The following is an 18611-nucleotide window of genomic DNA, read 5'->3' on the forward strand; positions in this document are numbered from 1 at the left end:
ATTCTAGGTTGTGGTGTCGCAAGGAGTTTTCCCTAATAGGGTTGTTAGTAAATGGAATAGCTTACCCCCGGAGGTAGTAAATTGTAACACAATTGACACATTTAAAAATAAATGTTGTTAATATAATAACAACAATCTAAAATAAACATGTTGGGGTAAATCGAAAAGCTATCCATACTAAGAATAAGACAACTATAAATATAGGCATTGTATAGCATTTTAATCGTTGTACATATTGTTTTTAGTTTTTATAATTCCATTTTTGATTGGGTTGCTGTGTTTTAGAAATGTATGATATTCATATTTATACAAAAATTGCCACGTTTTTAAGACAAATAAATTACACTGGTCGAATGGTCGACGCGTTTCGGCTCTTCAATGGAGAGCCGTCATCAGGACCTCGTGGTCAGAACTCACACGAATGAAGAGTGATGTTTACGTCTGGTCGTCCGAAGAGTTCGCCTTTGTATTTGCTGCGTCCGAGTGGTCTTTGGATGCGAATTGGGGAGCCATCTGTTGTAAAGTGTTGAAAGTTTTTTCACGACTGAGGTTAATAAAGCCTGTCCAAGCTGACGAAATAGGTGGTGTGTCGAAATAGGAGGCGAAACGCGTCGACCATTCGACCAGTGTAATTTATTTGTCTTAAAAACGTGGCAATTTTTGTATAAATTAAAACCAGGCAAAGTTACTCATTTTTTGTGATAATATTCATATTTGTTATGGGAATCTTTTTCTCAGCTACCTCGTTGGGCATTTTGCTTTCTATTTGTACATAAATTTAGTGATTATTTTAACCATTAAGACTACTAGAGTGGGACCTCCTATAATGGACACTCCCCGTTAGCAAATAGAATGTTCGGTTCCAAAGGTATCCGTTATCGAGAGGTTCCACTGTATTCAGTTTCTTCACACGCACATGATTCTGCTCACGATTTAATACCCATTTTTATATTTCGTTACATTACAGGGCTTCGATTCCTTCGAGCCTTACGCCTTATGTCCGTACCCGATATCCTACAGTACCTGAACGTGCTCAAGACCAGCAGTTCGATCCGTTTGGCACAGTTGGTGTCAATCGTCATTAGCGTTTGGCTGACAGCAGCCGGTGTTATCCACCTGGTAAGTGCGAGAAAAATATAATATTTTATTTAAAAGAAATTTAAATTTCTTTGCTTTATCTTTGAACATGATTCTTTGCGTCATAACGCATGGGGCCTATCCATCTGGACTATTGGACTATTGGTCTCAAATGTAGGGCTGTCTCAAAAGCATCGTTGGCTCATATGAGATATGATATCTCAACTCATATGAGATATGATATGAGATGATATTCATGACCAAATTACCAATCTTCCAGTTTACATATTTACCATGTAAAATCATTAAGTAGAATATTTTGTTATCACGAGGCCAGCCTATGCACTCGATAACCGGAGCCGTGTTGGCCCATGCATTAAGATGACACCGCTCAAGTGCATTAGGGCCTCAATGATTGTGAGATCTATCTGTACCTCTTTGATTTTCAAGAGTAAGTATGGAATGTGGAAGACTGGTAATTTCCCAGCCAGATAGAGGCCCCCTGAACACCACTTTCTCGGGAGCCCACGAGATGGCGTGACTTGATCGCACGTAATGCCATCAGAAATTTCTTTTATATAGGGTGATTCAGAAAAGATGGGGAAAACTTTAAGAGGTGATAGTACACACCAATACAAACAATTGTCATCAAAGAATGCATGATCTAACATAAACCCAAACGCGCTAGCGCGTTTCGCAACGGCCTCTCCGCAAATGTGAAAAAGAACACCATGAATGCAAATGTAACCTGGAGAAGAAGATGAAGAAGAAACCGTAAGCAAATCTGCGTCACAGTGAATAAAAGGTGTGGAGGCCATCCCGTACGTTACAACTGTTAGAACGGTTGCATGCTGGAATAACTTCACAAAGGCTGGAGTCCGCGCCTGTTATTCACTGTGACGCAGATTTGCATACGGTTTCTTCTTCTTCCCCAAATTACATTTGCATGCATGGTGTGTTCTTTTTCGCCCGATAAATTTCAACAGGAATGCCGTTTTAACGTTTGCGGAGAGGCCGTTTCGAAACGCACTAGCGCGTTTGAATTTCATGTTAAACCATGCATTCTTTGATTTCGTCAGGTAGCAAACGCCCATTTTGGTTACCCCCTCAAGATTTTGATTGAACAAAGGTTCAATTTGGCATCCGGGACTTCTCCTAGTTGGGTAAATAATTAATTTCCTTAATTTCTAAAATTTATTAATTTTTACATTTTCATAGTTGAAGCTCAGCCCCTTGTACACCTACCACAAAAAATTTCAATACATACGGCAAAGGTGGGCAAGAGTATGCATGCGATTTTTTGCATGTACAGTATATCTCTTACCCAACAAAGCGGAAAAGAGTACGCGTTCCACCATTTTTTTTTCTAATTTACGACTTATTTGTAAAGTTACCACTTTCATCTCTCGTACCTTCATTCCTGATTTAACAAACTATGTTTGTTTTGACTAAGAGTAAGTAATCCTTTATGCCTGATATAATCACAACAAAAGAACAACGAAAACAAGGGGGGCTTTCCGGGACTTCATCTGTTTAAGTTTCATTTTTGTGATCAAAACTCCACGAAGTGCATAACTCTTACCCTTTCCCCTATATTATTTTTTTTTTTCATTTCTTTTACCATGAGTGTGGGGATCCAGCCCTGTCGCACATTACTAAGAGCCGCTCTCATAAGAGTAAAGTTATTGAAAATATTGGAGGAAGGCTTTTGGACTTAAATACAGTGGAACTTGGTTAATTCGAAATCCAAAGTCACTGAGAAAAAGTTAAATTATTCAAAATTCAAATTATCCAATTAATCTATCCTGGATCTGAAAAATGACTACAAATTGCAACGTAATCATCAACATTCACATATGATAGTAATTATCAATTATTAAAATTTTACCATCAGTCACGAAACTGTTTCCCAAATTTAAAAAATATATAATTATAATAATTCATCTTAGAGCTACTATATTATTAAACTGTTCTGGTATCAGCATCACTGCAGAATTTCTTGACCTTGTTCAAAGCCTGATTCACGGAAACAGTCCATGATTATCAGTTACGAAACTGTTTCCCAAAAATTTCGCTTATCATTCTCTTATACTATCTCATAAATATACAGGATTTTCATAAACGTCTTAGAATCTGCATTTTCCGGTACTTTCCATACTCTTAATGACGAAAAAGATTCAGATTGAATGGAACACATTCTAAATGCACTCCAGCTGAACAATATGTTAAAATGGCATTGAATCATCAAAAATAAATTAGAGGGAAAACAGCATTTGCAAACTTTTATTTATTTCTGAAAATTTGTTATTTGACTTAATCGGGAAAATCAAAGTTTCACTTCTTTTAGAAATTTTCCAAACTAAATTTGCTCATACAAAAATCGTGATTTCCCCCCCCCCCCCATCCAACTTCAAATTATCCACGAAAATTCGAAGAAAATTCAAATTAAACAAGAAATTTTAACATTAAATTAGATAGAAAACTCAAGGAGAGTTCATAAAAGTTCGGATTATTATCCAAAATTCGAGTTAACCAAGTTCTACTGTATTCCTGTAGGTATCATGGTAATGGTGGCAAATTTTTGGGAGGGGTAGAGCTAGATGTTGCTGTAGCTGCTGTTGACTTCGGTCGGGGGAGAATTCCGAAACGTGATGTGTCACGGCATCGGAAAGATTGAGAGCGAAGGCTTTCTGCTCTAGCTGGTGTTGGTAGAGCCTATTAGCTCGATACAAGTTTGTACCATGCCGGCTCTGCTTTGGCTGTTCAGCGATGACCACAGATCAACCAGAACTGGATAGCCAAGAAGATAGCAGCGACTCCGCTTTCGCTATAACCGAAGATTTCTCAATAGATGTAGATGTTTGGAAGAACCAATTAAGAGGGATTTTGTTATCACATAATAAAATACACTCAAATCACACAGAAATTGAAGCTACCGCTTTTTTTTCAAGAACACCCTTCGATTTGGTTTTTCCTAGATTCGTACAGCATTATCTAAGAATGCGTGATCACTATCAATCGATTCAGCCAAAATTTTAACAACATTGTTGTTTTTATTTCAGCTCGAAAACTCTGGTGATCCTTTAGAATTTGAAAATCATCAGACCCTGACCTACTGGGAGTGTGTGTACTTCCTAATAGTCACTATGTCGACTGTCGGCTATGGAGATATATTCTGCCAAACGTCCTTGGGGAGGGCCTTCATCGTGTTTTTTATTCTCGTCGGTTTGGTGAGTAAGCAATTTTTAAAGCTCCTTAAGTTATTAAAATTTATTTGGAAAAGTACATAAACAAATACTACCTGTGTTTTGTGTACAATTTTTCTCCATGGAGGCTTTTGTGAATAATGATCCTTCCAACATAAGCTTCTCTTGAACGGGTATCTGATATACAAAAGAAAGTAGCTATCGCACCAGATTGAAAAGTTGGTCATAATCGTTTCATACGTCTGAGTATTAAAAATATAACACACCGGTTTATATAAATGAAAGAAAAAATCCGAAAATTAACGATGTTACATTTCAAAATAAGTCGATGTAAGAAATTTCAGAAAGTAATGCTGAATGAAACCACAATATCCAAAATAGTAGCACTGCAATCGGATTGCGGACATAAATTTATTTATTTATAACAACCCCAGAAGGTATGCAATGCACTTATACTGGAAAAAAGTTACAATAAATAAAAATAATAATGATAATAATAAAAAATAAAAATAGGCAGTAGGAAAAGCACTCTTCGCATACGAAGCCAGATCAAAATCTTCAATAGAAAATCTTGCGTATGTGGCGCATACATGTCAGCGTTAGAATTGAAAAATAGAAGTCACTGGTGTCCGTGGAACCAGTAAATACGAAAACATCATGACTGGTCCGAAATGAAATCTGTTCTAAATAATATTAATAAATAATTTTCCCAAATGTATTAGCATTTAGAAGAGTGATATACCATCAGGGGGGGGGGCAAAAAGCCATAAAAAATCCGCTGCGGATCGGTAATTTACCGTACGAGATTCTTCCGCGATCAATGTATCACCGCGGGGAGAGGGCACAAAGTTTCTCGCTACTGGTCCCACGGACCACCCAACCTTTTTTCTCGGTGGTCCGATTGTTTAATCAGTGGTCTTGGACCAGCGGACTACCAATGATTTCGAACGCTGCATGTTCTGATGGCAGACTGTTCCATATTCTCGCGGTACGGCATCTGTATCCGTGAAAAAAGCAATCTCTTCTGGCCGTTGGTATTCTTATTTGGAAATGATGCTTACGTAGGTTATCTCGTCTGTCCATGATCTCGAAGAAAGGTTCTACCGATGGTATATAAACCATTTGGTGGACTAGTATGTAGCACATCTTCAGGTGCAGCGATTTTACGCCATTCCAGAGAGTGCAAACGCGAAAATTCAAACCTCTCGCAATAAGGCTAGCCACATGTGCCAGCCATTCGTTTGGTAAAGGACCTCTGTGGCTTTTCGAAGAACTCTTTATGTTCTTAATTTTGTAAGGGTTTCATACTTGTGAACAGAACTCCAAAGTCGAGTGAACGTACACACAGAAAGCATATGACAACGTATGCGCATCACATTCGCGGTATGCCGTACATAACATGTATGAAATTCTATTAGCTTTGCAAACTATGAAATGATAACGTCCAGTAAAATCCAGGATGCGGCTCATTGCAATACCTAAATCTAATTGCTGCAACGTTTCATCGCCTAGCTGATATTGTTCAGAATCGGTGCGTTTGCCCAAATGCATTGATTCAGTTTTGATACGGAAATTGGGTGTTTATACTGACAACTCCACTGAAGTTGGTTTTCTGTGGTTCCCAACTTCAAGGAGCGAATGCGAGCCGATCTCCCCGTTAAAAAGTCTCGCCACAGAGAGCAACAGGCCTACAACGTTACAAATATTCAATCATTACACTTCACTCACAATTTAAAGTATAGATGGCAGCACTGAAATATCATACACAACACTAGCTACACACTCAGACTGTTAGGTGCACTCACTTTGCTCCAGACTCTGCCACGAAGCTGGGCTGGAAGAGAACTCGGCAACGGGATAAGTCCGGTGGCAGAGACCCTGGCGTTCATTTCATTCATTGACAACTCCACTGGAAAAGTTGTTGGCATGCAATTTTTAGGCCCTAGTGTTTCTACTGGAGAGAACTTCATGTCATCAACAAATTACAATAGAGGAATGGGTCACACAGCCTGAGTGATATCGTAAGTGTACAAAATAAATAAAATCGGGGGTCCAAAACCATCCCTGGATGACTACACTCGTCACCTGGCATTCTCTGGGCATGACGCTCGGTACGCAAACCTGATGATTCCTCACTGATACCAGTACTTGAATTATCCTTACAATTTTATCAGAAACACCCATGCCAGCTAGCTTTCCCAGTTGTAAAAATCTATATACTTTGTCAAATGCCTTCTGAAAATCGATGTAAATAACAGCAAACTCTTGTCCTAAATCGATAGCACGCAACTATATATCATGGAAAATCAACTGCTGCACTGACAAGGAGCGGCCAGAAGTGAAGCCAGATTGAGCTGAGGGGGGTTAGGCCCATCTCGACTTCAAATGGAAGTAACTGATTGAAATATATATACTCAGGGCCAACTAGCTATGTCGCCACGCTGTTACTACTAGAAGGTGATGCTATCGTATGAAGGAAAATCTTAGTACTTGCAACAGTGGTAGAAGCGATTTGTTCGTAATGCGTAAACAACGTGATTTGACAGATTATGAACGTGGTATAATTAAAAGATCGGAGCCACGGAACAAATGTCAGCGAAACTGCCTCATTCGCAAATTGTACAAGAACAGATGTTGTTAAAGTATTTTAGACTGGACTGTCAGCCTAGCAACTGGATCACCGACTAGTGAATAGTCGAGCAGAATGGAGAATGTCCAGACTTGTGAAAGACAAACAGAAGGCCAAAAGTGCAGCACATTATAGCACATCTCGATCAATGATCCTCCCTTATGATCTTTGCCTGCACTGTTCGCCGTATACTCTATCGCATGAGATATGGAAGCCCAAGTTCTGCGTGCAATTAACAAGAATAAACTTCCATGTTTCGTCCATAATCGATATTCGGAAACAAATTATTCTTTCCGATTATTCACGTTTTCAGTTATACCATGCGGATGATTGAGCGAGAATTCGGCGAAAACAGCACGAAAGAATATATATCTACAACTCTTCAAACTGGTGAAGGCAGGGTTTGAGAAATACTTTCCCGACATTCTTTGAAGAACAACGATGAGCACTGAATGCAGATATTTGTTATTACAATATGTGCACGAAGGAACCGCTGCCGTAATCTAACTACTGTAAAGGGTCTTCCCTTGTTGCAGCTACCGAAAGGATGATATCATCGGCTGCTGTGAACAAAATTTTTAACAAACGTGGTCTGTATGAGGGGTGACCAGCCATTTCTGTACAATTTACATCTCGTGGCAGAATGGAGTGCTTGTAGTTGGCAGGTCTACATATCCACTGGAATGCAGATTAATGGAGCGATAGCTGACGTTGTTTGATTCTGTTGGGATCTGAAACCTGCTATCATCAATCAAACATCCGTGAAAAAGATTCATTCTGAGAAGATCATAGGTTTTGAACTGAGGAAAGCACAGATCTTGCATTTCCGTAAGACGGTCTCACTGCTCAAGTTTATAAATATGATCCTTGATGCTTGTATACGACACTTATGTGGGTGCAATACATAAAAATTTCATCCCGCAATACGGCAACGTTTTAAAACTTGCAGTTGTAGCTAGTATCGTGGAAGAGTATTTTCAACAACAAACAATTCAGTTGATTGACAGGCCAGATTGATTTCTCGTCCTGAATTTGATAGAGCATGTCTGAGAGTTTCTGCTCTAAACCCTCTCCCCTTGGACCATTACTTTGCTCTCAGCAGCTCTGCAAGAACAATGGCTTCCACTTCCTATCGAGCTCAGAGACGCCATCATAGACAAAATGATGGAGATATATTATTTCTCGAGATAATCAAACTTCATATTAAATATACTTATCCTATACCAAAACTGACACGTCCACCTTGTTAATTTCATTCATACGCTGATTCATGAAATACAATAGCTGTCTGGAAATTGCTTTCAAGTTAGTTTACACCTTGCAAGGTATTATATACAGCTTAGTTTTATAAAACTCCACTCATAACATCTTGAGTTATCGCTAATTTTGATATTTTTTGTTAATTAATGGGTAGAAACGTATGAATAACATTATAAGCTTCAATAATTTTTAGAGAATTGACGACTTTAGTTGGATAAAGTGTTTTCAATATCAACTTCCAAGGACTAGTACTAATATCGCCATGAAATCGAATGTATAACCGAGTAGATCATGTGAGATAACAATCATTTTCGAATTTTTTAAAGGATATGGGGGAAACAAATACTATTACAGTATTTGTGAATATAAAGGTTCAAAAAAATATATAACGGTCTTGTATGTTCAAGGGAAGAGAACTTCTTATAAACCACCAAACGAGCAAAGAAATGGTATTTGATTAATGGAATGACATAAAACGGCGTTCTGGAAATCAAATCACGTTCAGCATTGAATCCAAAGTGCTGTAAAGTGCGATCAAGGCTAGTTCTCTCGGTCTGGTAGACTGTTTATATGAATGTGCGTTTTGCTTTTTCTCGTATAGGCCGTGTTTGCCAGTTGCATCCCCGAGATCCTTGAGTTAGTTGGAACTCGCCTAAAGTACAGTGGAGAGTACAGGCGAGCGCACGGCAAAAGGTAGAGAAGCACGTATTTGCACTTTCATTGCGTGAAAGATTACAAACGGTACTGATATTCTCGTGTTAAGCTGTGTTGCCTGCGCAATCCACTATTGCTTTTTCGTGTGTTCCTTCTGTCGCTAATGCTATTTCACTGCCCGCTTCCGCTTCCAAACTTCGGTGAAGTCTTTAATGTAGCATCGTGTGTGCTCTCAGCTTTGTTTGTGCTTTTCTGATACATATAAGGGGAATTACGGAAACAACTTTTCCGAATCATTTTTCATAATTATATCGATAACAATAGCCTTATTGATTTGATATGCTTGTTCGTGATTGATATTTAGAAAATTGTACCAGTTACCATTGCCTTGACATTGACTTTGGTCGTGCTTTTGCTTATAAGCCATTCCTTATAATGCTATTCCCAATGTTTCTCTCTTTAAAAGAACCTTTCGTAAGTATCTTGCGTGTGATGTGTTTGATTATGTGTATATGTATGATACATTCCTTATTTTAAAATGACTTGAGATATTATTTCCATTTTTTTTATAACACGAGAACTATTTTAATACCTGAGTTTTTAAGATTCGTAAAATGAACTTCGGTTTTTATCAGCTCTAATTGATGGCAGGTAAATTGTGACATGATAATAACATAGTTATTGAAATATTGATTAGGTTTGACGGGTAATCAATCATCTGAAACTGTTATAAGCTATTTTCTTGTTGCTGTTTGATGGAAAATTTAAAAGGAAACCACTTTCTTCCTTCTGTCTTTTTATTTCTATGCTTGCACTCACATCACATGGTCGTGGCCTCTTCTACATCTTGCACGCCAAAAATGCCTGCTCTCTTGGCCAACTGTAGGCGGTGTTTGCTAGCTGCATTCCGGAGATCATTGATCTGATCGGTTCCCGGCCTAAATACGGGGGAACCTTCAAGTCCGAACGAGGTCGAAGGTAAAATCAGGAACTGAGTCCAGAAAAGACATCTTTCGTAGTGAAGAATATAGTTCCCAGTTCATCTCTCAATATACCTTCCTTTTATATATATATATGTATACATATATAGTAATTTGACATATATAGTAATTTAGTCACAATTTGACGTAAAGTTTTCATTTTATGCCTATACCGTCCGCATCCTGATTCCCGTTCCTCAAACATCACAATCAGAGTTTAGTAGTTTTCTTAGTTTTGTGCCTGTAGTATACGCAGCGAATGCCATTAAATGTATGTGCTTTAGTAGGTATAATATATATATATTTTTTTTACCCTTAAAGTTGGTTGCTTAGCTTCTTTTTTTCATTGAACTCTTTTATTATGTTAGCTATTGCTATTTCACAAGCCAACAATACATACACACTAAAGAGCTCAAATCAGCTGAAAATGATCTTCTCTTCTTCAAACTTTTCTCAACGATAATATTTTCTCGTGTTATGAATTCAAAAATTTTGCCACGAAATTTTTAATTATAGTCGAAGTATCCATAAATACAATTAGTCCATACCACGTTTTTACTTTCGCATTTAGCATCGTGAGTCGAAAAGTCTGTGAACCAAAATAAGACCATCTAATATCATCAAGCCTCGAGCTCTTTGTTGGCATTATCATTGGTTGAAGCATATACCGTAGCTTCGATTCGAATGTCACCCCATCAATTCCTGGTGATTAGCTTGCACAATTGGAGAATCCTTGTAACTGGGACTCATGGGCGGAGATACGGGGGGACATTGCCCCCGCCCCAGCGTCAATGGTGAGCCGACTGATATAATGTATATTCATATATATGAATTGACATCACCATACCCCCCAGCTTTCATCATCGTGCCCCCTCAGCCTTTCAAGTCTATCTCCGCCTATTCTGGGACTTGATGTTCCGTGTTACCAACAAACGAAAAACTCCCTGATGCAGGGAAACAATGGACACCGTTGAAATTCATAATTATTCATTGGTTGGCAAAATCTCTCGTAGGTCCTGCCTACGTCTTGTATGTTTATCTTCGTTTATTCGAGAAATCATTTAAGCAACAACCACAGCTCTTATCTTTCAAAAATTGCGTAAACTTAATAACCCGCAAAATTATTATGATTGAAGAATGGACAGAGGACTAGTTAAAAAAATTACGTACTAATAAAAATAAATCTCCACAGAAAATCAGACAAAAGAAAACATTCTAAACTAGTGCAAAAAGTAGATTTGATACCCAATTCCAGGACAGTCAAAAATTAATGCTGATAAATAGTCATGTTTCAAACCGTTTGAATTCCAAGATGTTAGTCGGTTGGATATTTGAATACAAATATGACTAATTTATTTTCATCAGTGATGTTTGGAGGATCCTTTAGGCCACCGATAATTCAATTCGTTTCGAAAGTAGTGAATATCTTGTGTAAATTTGTGAGCGCATAATGTCTTAGAAAACCAGATTGTTCATTGTACCTAAGCACTGCCATTTGTATTAACATTAATATGTGTGTGATTGGCCCACCCTAGCTTATCTATCTATATATCGGACTACAAGTAGACACACGTAAGAGAACTTACAAAACGAACTACCATATGCAAATTAATCATCGTATCGTTAAATTAATCATCAAACACAAAAACGAGTCATATTTCTCTTCAGTATTGGAATGTAAATGTTGGATTCATTTTGTATTGCATGGCATTTGCATGAATGTATACGCTGTTAGATATAGCTTTCGTTTCATCCATTCATAAGTTTATTGAAACATTTATATGCATGAAAAGAGAAGCATGAAGTTTGCATAATTTGCTTGAAAAATACAAGTAACACTCAGCATGCACAAGTTAGCTCGCATCAAATGCATGAAAACACGTACGTACGAATGCCCTATCTCATATTGTTTCCTCATTGCTAAGACTTCTTAACGGAATAATTTCTATTTCTATAAATGAAAATATTTATTATTATGATTCATGTGTTTTTCTTCTCACAGAAGCGTGTCACAGTCAATGAAGTCGAAAACAATTACCATTTTGAAAAATTAAGACTAGTTGAGAGAGTTCATATAAAAATATTGATAATTCAGTTGAATAATTTGTTTCTTTTTTAAATTCTTGGAAAGGTTTGAAATAAGTAATTATCGAATAATGCTAGGCGAATGTAACTCAATGTAATTCAATTAACTTCTCTGATGTAAAAATCACACCATTCCATCGACAACTTTTATCGATTCAGTAGTTATCCGGACAAACCGATATTTTCATTAAAAATCATATTATAATATTATAATCATCATTTCAGCCATGTAAAAAATTGTGAGATAACGAAAGAAATTCTCAATTCGGTTTTATGTGTTTTTTTTTCTCATATTAGTTATAAAATGTTACTTTATGTTGACAAAACGGATTTTGTTATTTAGGCATATCGTGGTTTGTGGACATATCACCTACGAGTCCGTATCTCACTTTCTTAAGGATTTCCTTCATGAGGACCGTGAAGATGTCGATGTAGAGGTTGTGTTCTTGCACAGGTAATTCTGTTTTACGTATCTATGTATTATTAATGCAATACTGATTTTTATATAAGGTTGAAAAAATTTAACCCTTTGAGGTCCAGAGTTGTTTTTTTTTCAGTACTTCGTTGGTACAGTTCGTACTTTATATCGCCTCCCCCGCAATGAGGAAGGCCCCTGAACACTACCTATTGCGTTATTGTATATCTGTTGCAAGCTTGTATAGCTATTTTAAGTTCTGTTAAAAAGCCAAATTCACGGAAGGGGACGTGATCGTAAGGGGATGTTATAACGTTGAAGCGCCGAATTTTCTTGATGCCGATACAATGTCTATGATTATATACGATTCTCTTTTTTTGTGAAGAGAAAAATAGTTTTTTATTTTCACTTTAAAGGCCAAATGGAGTTTGTTTATCTTTTTTATATAATTCACGAAATCAAAAAGGGAGAAAAGACTTCCATCTTTCATGTATTTTCCGGAAACATATTCCACAGTTAAGGGGGTTAAAACAAGGTTATCTTCTCAACTCGGTATATATCCACCCACTTACTTCTATAAAATCGATATTTATAGTCTTTTTTTTGTTTTGTTTTTTTCAGAAAACCACCAGACCTTGAGCTGGAAGGATTGATTAAACGTCATTTTACAACCGTCGAATTCTTCCAAGGCAGTGTCATGAATACCATAGACCTCCAGCGAGTTAAAGTGAGTCTTGTATTTTAAAACCTCAAGATATTCATATACCGACCAAACTTTCACACACAGAATATTTTTGGGCGCCCGAGTGGAGCAGTGGTAAGATTCTCGTCTTCCACTATGAAGGTTACCGTGAAGGTCCACGGGTTCGAATCCGGCCAAAAGAAGATCAGAATCAAGTTCTTTATCTACCGATCGTGGGGTGGCCACCGATAGATAGCGCCTTCATTTTCCACCAAACTTCACTGGTTGGAAATTACCGTATGGCGATATATGACTGGAGTTGGTGTGTGGTAAAGTACACAGGATATTTAATGACATTATCAAACAGAAAAGAAACCGCGCAAGATTCGTTTGGTAAATATTGGTGTTCCCAGTTGGATATAAAAATCTTAAAATAATTGGCATTCGCAATCATTCCACAACTGTAAGAGAAATTTCAAAACATACCAGGCATTTCAATTAATTAATTCACTTCATTTATATGGCGTATTTACTACACAAAAAACAGGTGCAAAACATAAAAATTGATGCATCTCATCCAACGATCTCTGTTTAAAATATGAAGTTTTGTATTTAATTTCCTTTTGTATAAAAATTCGGAGAATTCTATTTAGAAATCTTTCTAAATCTAGGTACATGAAGCCGATGCGTGCCTGGTGCTAGCCAACAAATACTGTCAAGATCCCGATGCAGAAGATGCTGCCAACATTATGAGGGTCATCTCCATTAAAAATTATTCCGATGAAATTCGCGTGATAATTCAATTAATGCAATATCATAATAAGGTGAGACATTTTACATTTTCTTGTATATGTTTTTCTGGAAAAATTTCATTTATGCAAATTATTTTCTTTAAGAGTTATCCGCAACAAATATCATAACCATTAAAACCATGTTATTATATCCACAAAGTATACTGCTTGACAAATGCTAAGGAACAGTTTTATTTTTCGTCATACCTAATCGTCGAATTCTTCCAAGGCAGTGTCACGAATACCATAGACCTCCAGTGAGTTAACGTGAGTTTATGTTTTAAAACCTCAAGATTCATACACTGATTAAAACTTCACATACAGAATATCTAATGACATTATCAAACCGAAAAGAAACCACATAAGATTGGTTTGATAAATATTGGTGTGTTCCCAGATTTCTTCAGTTAGATATAAAAAATCTTATATGGGAACAGCAACAGTGGTCGAGAGTTATGTTCTCTGACAAATCGTGCTTCAGCATCTGCAGTGATTCTGGATACCGGCTACTGTGGAGAGAGCAGGGAACTCGTTACTATCAGCAGAATGTCGAGGAAATTGATCGCTATGGCCAAGGAGTAATGGTGTGTTCAGGTATCACGCAAAATGTGAGAACTCGGCTTCATATCTTTGATGGAGGTATCGTACAATCACAGCAGTATTGCACCAACATTTTCCTGGGTCATGTCCGTCTTCTCCGCGGTGCAGTTGGTCCAGACTTTCTGATCATGGATGACAATGCCCGTCCGACAAATGAAGTGTCCATCAAGCACTCCTCAACGGTTTAGTGGACAGCATGCACAACACATGCCAAATATGTCTATAGAGACATCCTTCAAAGGAATGAAACTTGGCATATGTTTAATAGTTAATAGACATTCTGAATACATATTCATTCTGAAATATTTTACAATGCCCATAAAGAATACTTATGGTTGTCTTATTCTGTATACAAATACAAATACAACACCACAACAGGCAAATTGCCCAACGAGGTGGCTGACTTAAGAACATCATGGATCCCCGAGTCCTTTTTTACCCTACCTACGAGCCCTACCTACTACTGCTACACCACACATGCACCCCGCCCACAACCCCCCGCGGAACCCCCAACGAATCGGTACATGCGGGAATGTGCGTGTACATGTAGTGAAACCTGACGTGGAGTTTTTTTTGTTTCTCTGTAATGCTTGTTATGTGTAGTGCTGCCATCTGCCACCAGTTTTTCAAACTATGAGTGAAGTGTTATGATTGAATGATTTTTCGTTGTAGGACTGTTGCTCTCTGTGGCGAGACTTTTTAACGGGGAGATCGGCTCACATGTGCGCCTTGAAGTTGGGAACCACAGAAAACCAACTTCAGCCGACCACCACTGTGGGGTTCGAACCCGGATCCTCGCATCGCGAGTCCGTCACTTAACCACTCGACCACCACAGCGGCAATTCTAAGTATGAATAGCTTCTCGATTTACCCCAACATATTTATCGTATTTCTTTTTAAACGTGTCAATTGTGTTACGATTTACTACCTCCGGGGGTAAGCTATTCCATTTATTAACAACCCTATTAGAGAAAAATTCCCTGCGACACCATAGCCTTGCGTTGTCCCTCACCAATCGATACACCTGCGTTCATCCAATGTAAACATATTCAGAAAATGAAGTCTCTCTTCATAACTCAAGCCCCGTGTGCCAATAAGGGCACGCGTAGGTCTTCTCTGCACCCCTTCAACCAAGTCTATGTCCCTCTGTAGGTATGGTCTACAAAACCTTACAGCATACTCCAGTCCAGAACGAACTAAGCCTCAAAAAAGCGGAAGAATGACTTTAGGAGAACGCGAAGAGACCTTTTTGAAAATGAGACCGAGCATTCCATTCGTTTTTTTGACCACCGCTGAACAATGTTCAGAAAGTATCTTTATTATGCAAAATGGGACAGATATCACAACATGGCAAAAAAAGATAAGCAAAAGAAGAAAAAGATGTTCCTTCCAGTAATTGTAAACAGTTACAAAAGTGCTCGTTTTGCTGTAAATAAGGAACAATATCAGTTCGTTAGTATGAAATTACATGACCTCCTCGGACACTGAGGCATATTTAGCATCTGTTGCGCATGCTGTCTAATAAACCGTTGAGGAGTGCTTGATGGACACTTCATTTGTCGAACGGGCATTGTCATCCATGATCAGAAAGTCTGGACCAATTGCACCGCGGAGAAGACGGACATGACCCAGGAAAATGTCGGTGCAATACCGTTGTGATTGTACGATACCTCCATCAAAGATATAAAGCCGAGTTCTAACATTTTGCGTGATACCCGAACACACCATTACTCCTTGACCATAGCGATCAATTTCCTGGACATTCTGCTGATAGTAACGAGTTCTCTGCTCTCTCCACAGTAACCGGTATGCAAAATCATTGCAGATGCTGAAGCACGATTTTTCAGAGAACATATAACTCTCGACCACTGATACTGTTCCCAACGAACATGCTCATTACACCAACATAATCTTTCTTGACGATGATGCGCTCGTAACGGAATGCATATTACAGACTTTCGTGCATATAACCCAACATTGTTTGATCGCCGAGAAATCGCTCTCGCACATTCACGAGTGCCAGTAAGTAGAGTTAGCAAGGTCTGCGGCTATCTGGCCAGAAAAGTAGAATTTCTGTTGTTGTGTTGTTTTTTTTTGCTAGGCTGACATATTTATCTCTTGAGGTGTGATGATCCTCCCACGGCTTCCAGTACCTGGGAGACGTAATTGCTCAAAGACATAACCCTCTAACCATACAGAAACTCAAAAATCGCCTTGAAGGACGAATGGGACAAAATACCTCAAGCTCTTCTCAACGATTTAGAGAACGGCATGTACAGCAGATGCCAATTGTACATCAGTGTCCGGGGAGGTCACACTTCGTACTCTAATGAGCTCACACACACATATATCGTTCCTTAATTCCTGCACTTTCAATTGCTGCAAGGAGCATCTTTTTTTTCTTTTGCCCTGTGGTGATATCTGTCCCTTTTTGCATAATAAAGATTCTTTAGAATATCTGTTAAACATGTCCCAAGTTTCATTTCTTTGAAGGATGTCTATCATTAGGTATGACGAAGAACAACATTGTTCCTTAGCATTGGTCAAGCAGTGCATATTCAATGTATTTCATTTTTTACATTGTTTCTAGGCTTATCTATTAAATATTCCCAGTTGGAATTGGAAACGTGGCGATGACGTGATCTGTGTATCCGAATTAAAACTTGGTTTCATTGCTCAGAGTTGCTTGGCTCCAGGGTTTTCGACGATGATGGCGAATCTCTTCGCAATGCGATCGTATAAAACAGTAAGTTACAGCTTCTCCTACACTTAAATTTCTGACATCCGATTACTAGATACTGGAAAACCATCAAAAAGAATTAGATACTAAAATTTCATTTTATCGTGTAAAATGGAGGTTTTACGATTTCGCAATGCAGCCCGGAATTCGTTGTGTTAGTTGTTTTACGAGTAATTTAAATTTCCATTGCCATAAACGGCCATGAAACAAGAAAATAAATCGAGTAAAGAAATCTATTTAACCTGGGAATGTAAAAAAAATATTCAATATTTTATACGACTAAAAAAGTTATAATTTGGAAACTCTGGCCAGTTCTGTCCTAGATCATGTTTTCGCGAGGCTTATTTTTATTCATATTTCGTTACGCACTGACATGTTAAGCGAAAAAAAAACACATTCATTCTCGTACGACCAAAATAGTCTAGTTTTGAATTTTGTAAATTTAAAGCCAATTCCTTGTCAGAAAACGTGTCATTCCAGCCAAAGGCTGAAAAACTTTATATAACCTTATTCTACTTGAAATTTTGAGATTCTATACAATGACATGAGAATATAACATTTCATGACATGAGAATATAACATTTCATAACATGAGAATATAACATTTCATGACATGAGAATATAACATTTCATGACATGAGAATATAACAATTTCATGACATAAGAATATAACATTTCATTCAATAAAGAGTTACGAGAATGCTCCTGATGGTTGGGGGGGGGGGAGGCGCATTCACATTAATTTGACCTCATTAAATTGGTCAAAATTAATGTGTATAATCCCATTTTTTCGTCAATTTTTGTCGTCACTGATAACGTAAACTCGTGAGACTCAACGTAAAATAAATATCTTGATTTTTTTTTCTTATTAATACGTTATGCATTTATTTTACTTACGTATGTGTTTTTTTTTTCAGTCCCCTGATATGCCAGCCTGGCAGAACGATTACTTGTGTGGCACAGGAATGGAAATGTACACAGAGAACCTATCGCCATCTTTCAGTGGGATGACTTTTCCTCAAGCAGCAGAGTAAGTTACATATTATGGTAGAATTTCATCGTATTAGTAATGCATAAAAAAGTTACTACGGAGATGAATAAATGGCCATTTATGAAAAGAGCTGTATACTATCTTTTCTTTTCTCTGCTCAGTGTTCCAGGAAAATACAGGAGACCTATATCAAATCTATTAAGTTAGTGATTCTATAAAGAAAAAAATGAAGATATAATTTTCTTCGGTTCAACTGTTGAAAGTGCTTCCTGATGAATTAAAATCGTAAATTTTTGCATTTAAGTTAGAAAATAACATCCATACATATTTCGGATATAAAATTTATGCCGCATCTACAGTTATCCCATCAAAATTGCGGCAATCGACCAAATTCATCAACGGTGACAACTCTAGTGAACTTACTGCCATAGAGAGAGTGAAACCTGGTAGATTTTGTAAGATAGTGTCGAGCGTTGTTATAACTCTTGTTATTTAAAAGGC

The 18611-nt window shown here is 37.7% G+C and overlaps 1 protein-coding gene across 4 annotated transcripts in view; it reads left to right on the forward strand.

Moving 5' to 3' along the window:
- Positions 1-18611, forward strand: part of LOC149085212 (calcium-activated potassium channel slowpoke-like) — a 268638-nt gene that overhangs the window by 33456 nt on the left and 216571 nt on the right. For all 4 annotated transcript variants that reach the window (XM_089233076.1, XM_089233074.1, XM_089233075.1 and 1 more), the window contains 8 exons: positions 968-1119; positions 4140-4307; positions 9713-9804; positions 12235-12345; positions 12928-13033; positions 13660-13812; positions 16970-17125; positions 18037-18149. In XM_089233076.1, the coding sequence (XP_089089202.1) occupies positions 968-1119; positions 4140-4307; positions 9713-9804; positions 12235-12345; positions 12928-13033; positions 13660-13812; positions 16970-17125; positions 18037-18149 (1051 nt within the window). The remainder of the gene's footprint in view (positions 1-967; positions 1120-4139; positions 4308-9712; positions 9805-12234; positions 12346-12927; positions 13034-13659; positions 13813-16969; positions 17126-18036; positions 18150-18611) is intronic.

The sequence above is a fragment of the Pholcus phalangioides genome, unplaced genomic scaffold, assembly GCF_987345545.1.
Source record: "Pholcus phalangioides strain wild (caught in Gottingen) unplaced genomic scaffold, Ppha-v1.0 ptg000007l_1, whole genome shotgun sequence".
Taxonomy (NCBI): domain Eukaryota; kingdom Metazoa; phylum Arthropoda; class Arachnida; order Araneae; family Pholcidae; genus Pholcus; species Pholcus phalangioides.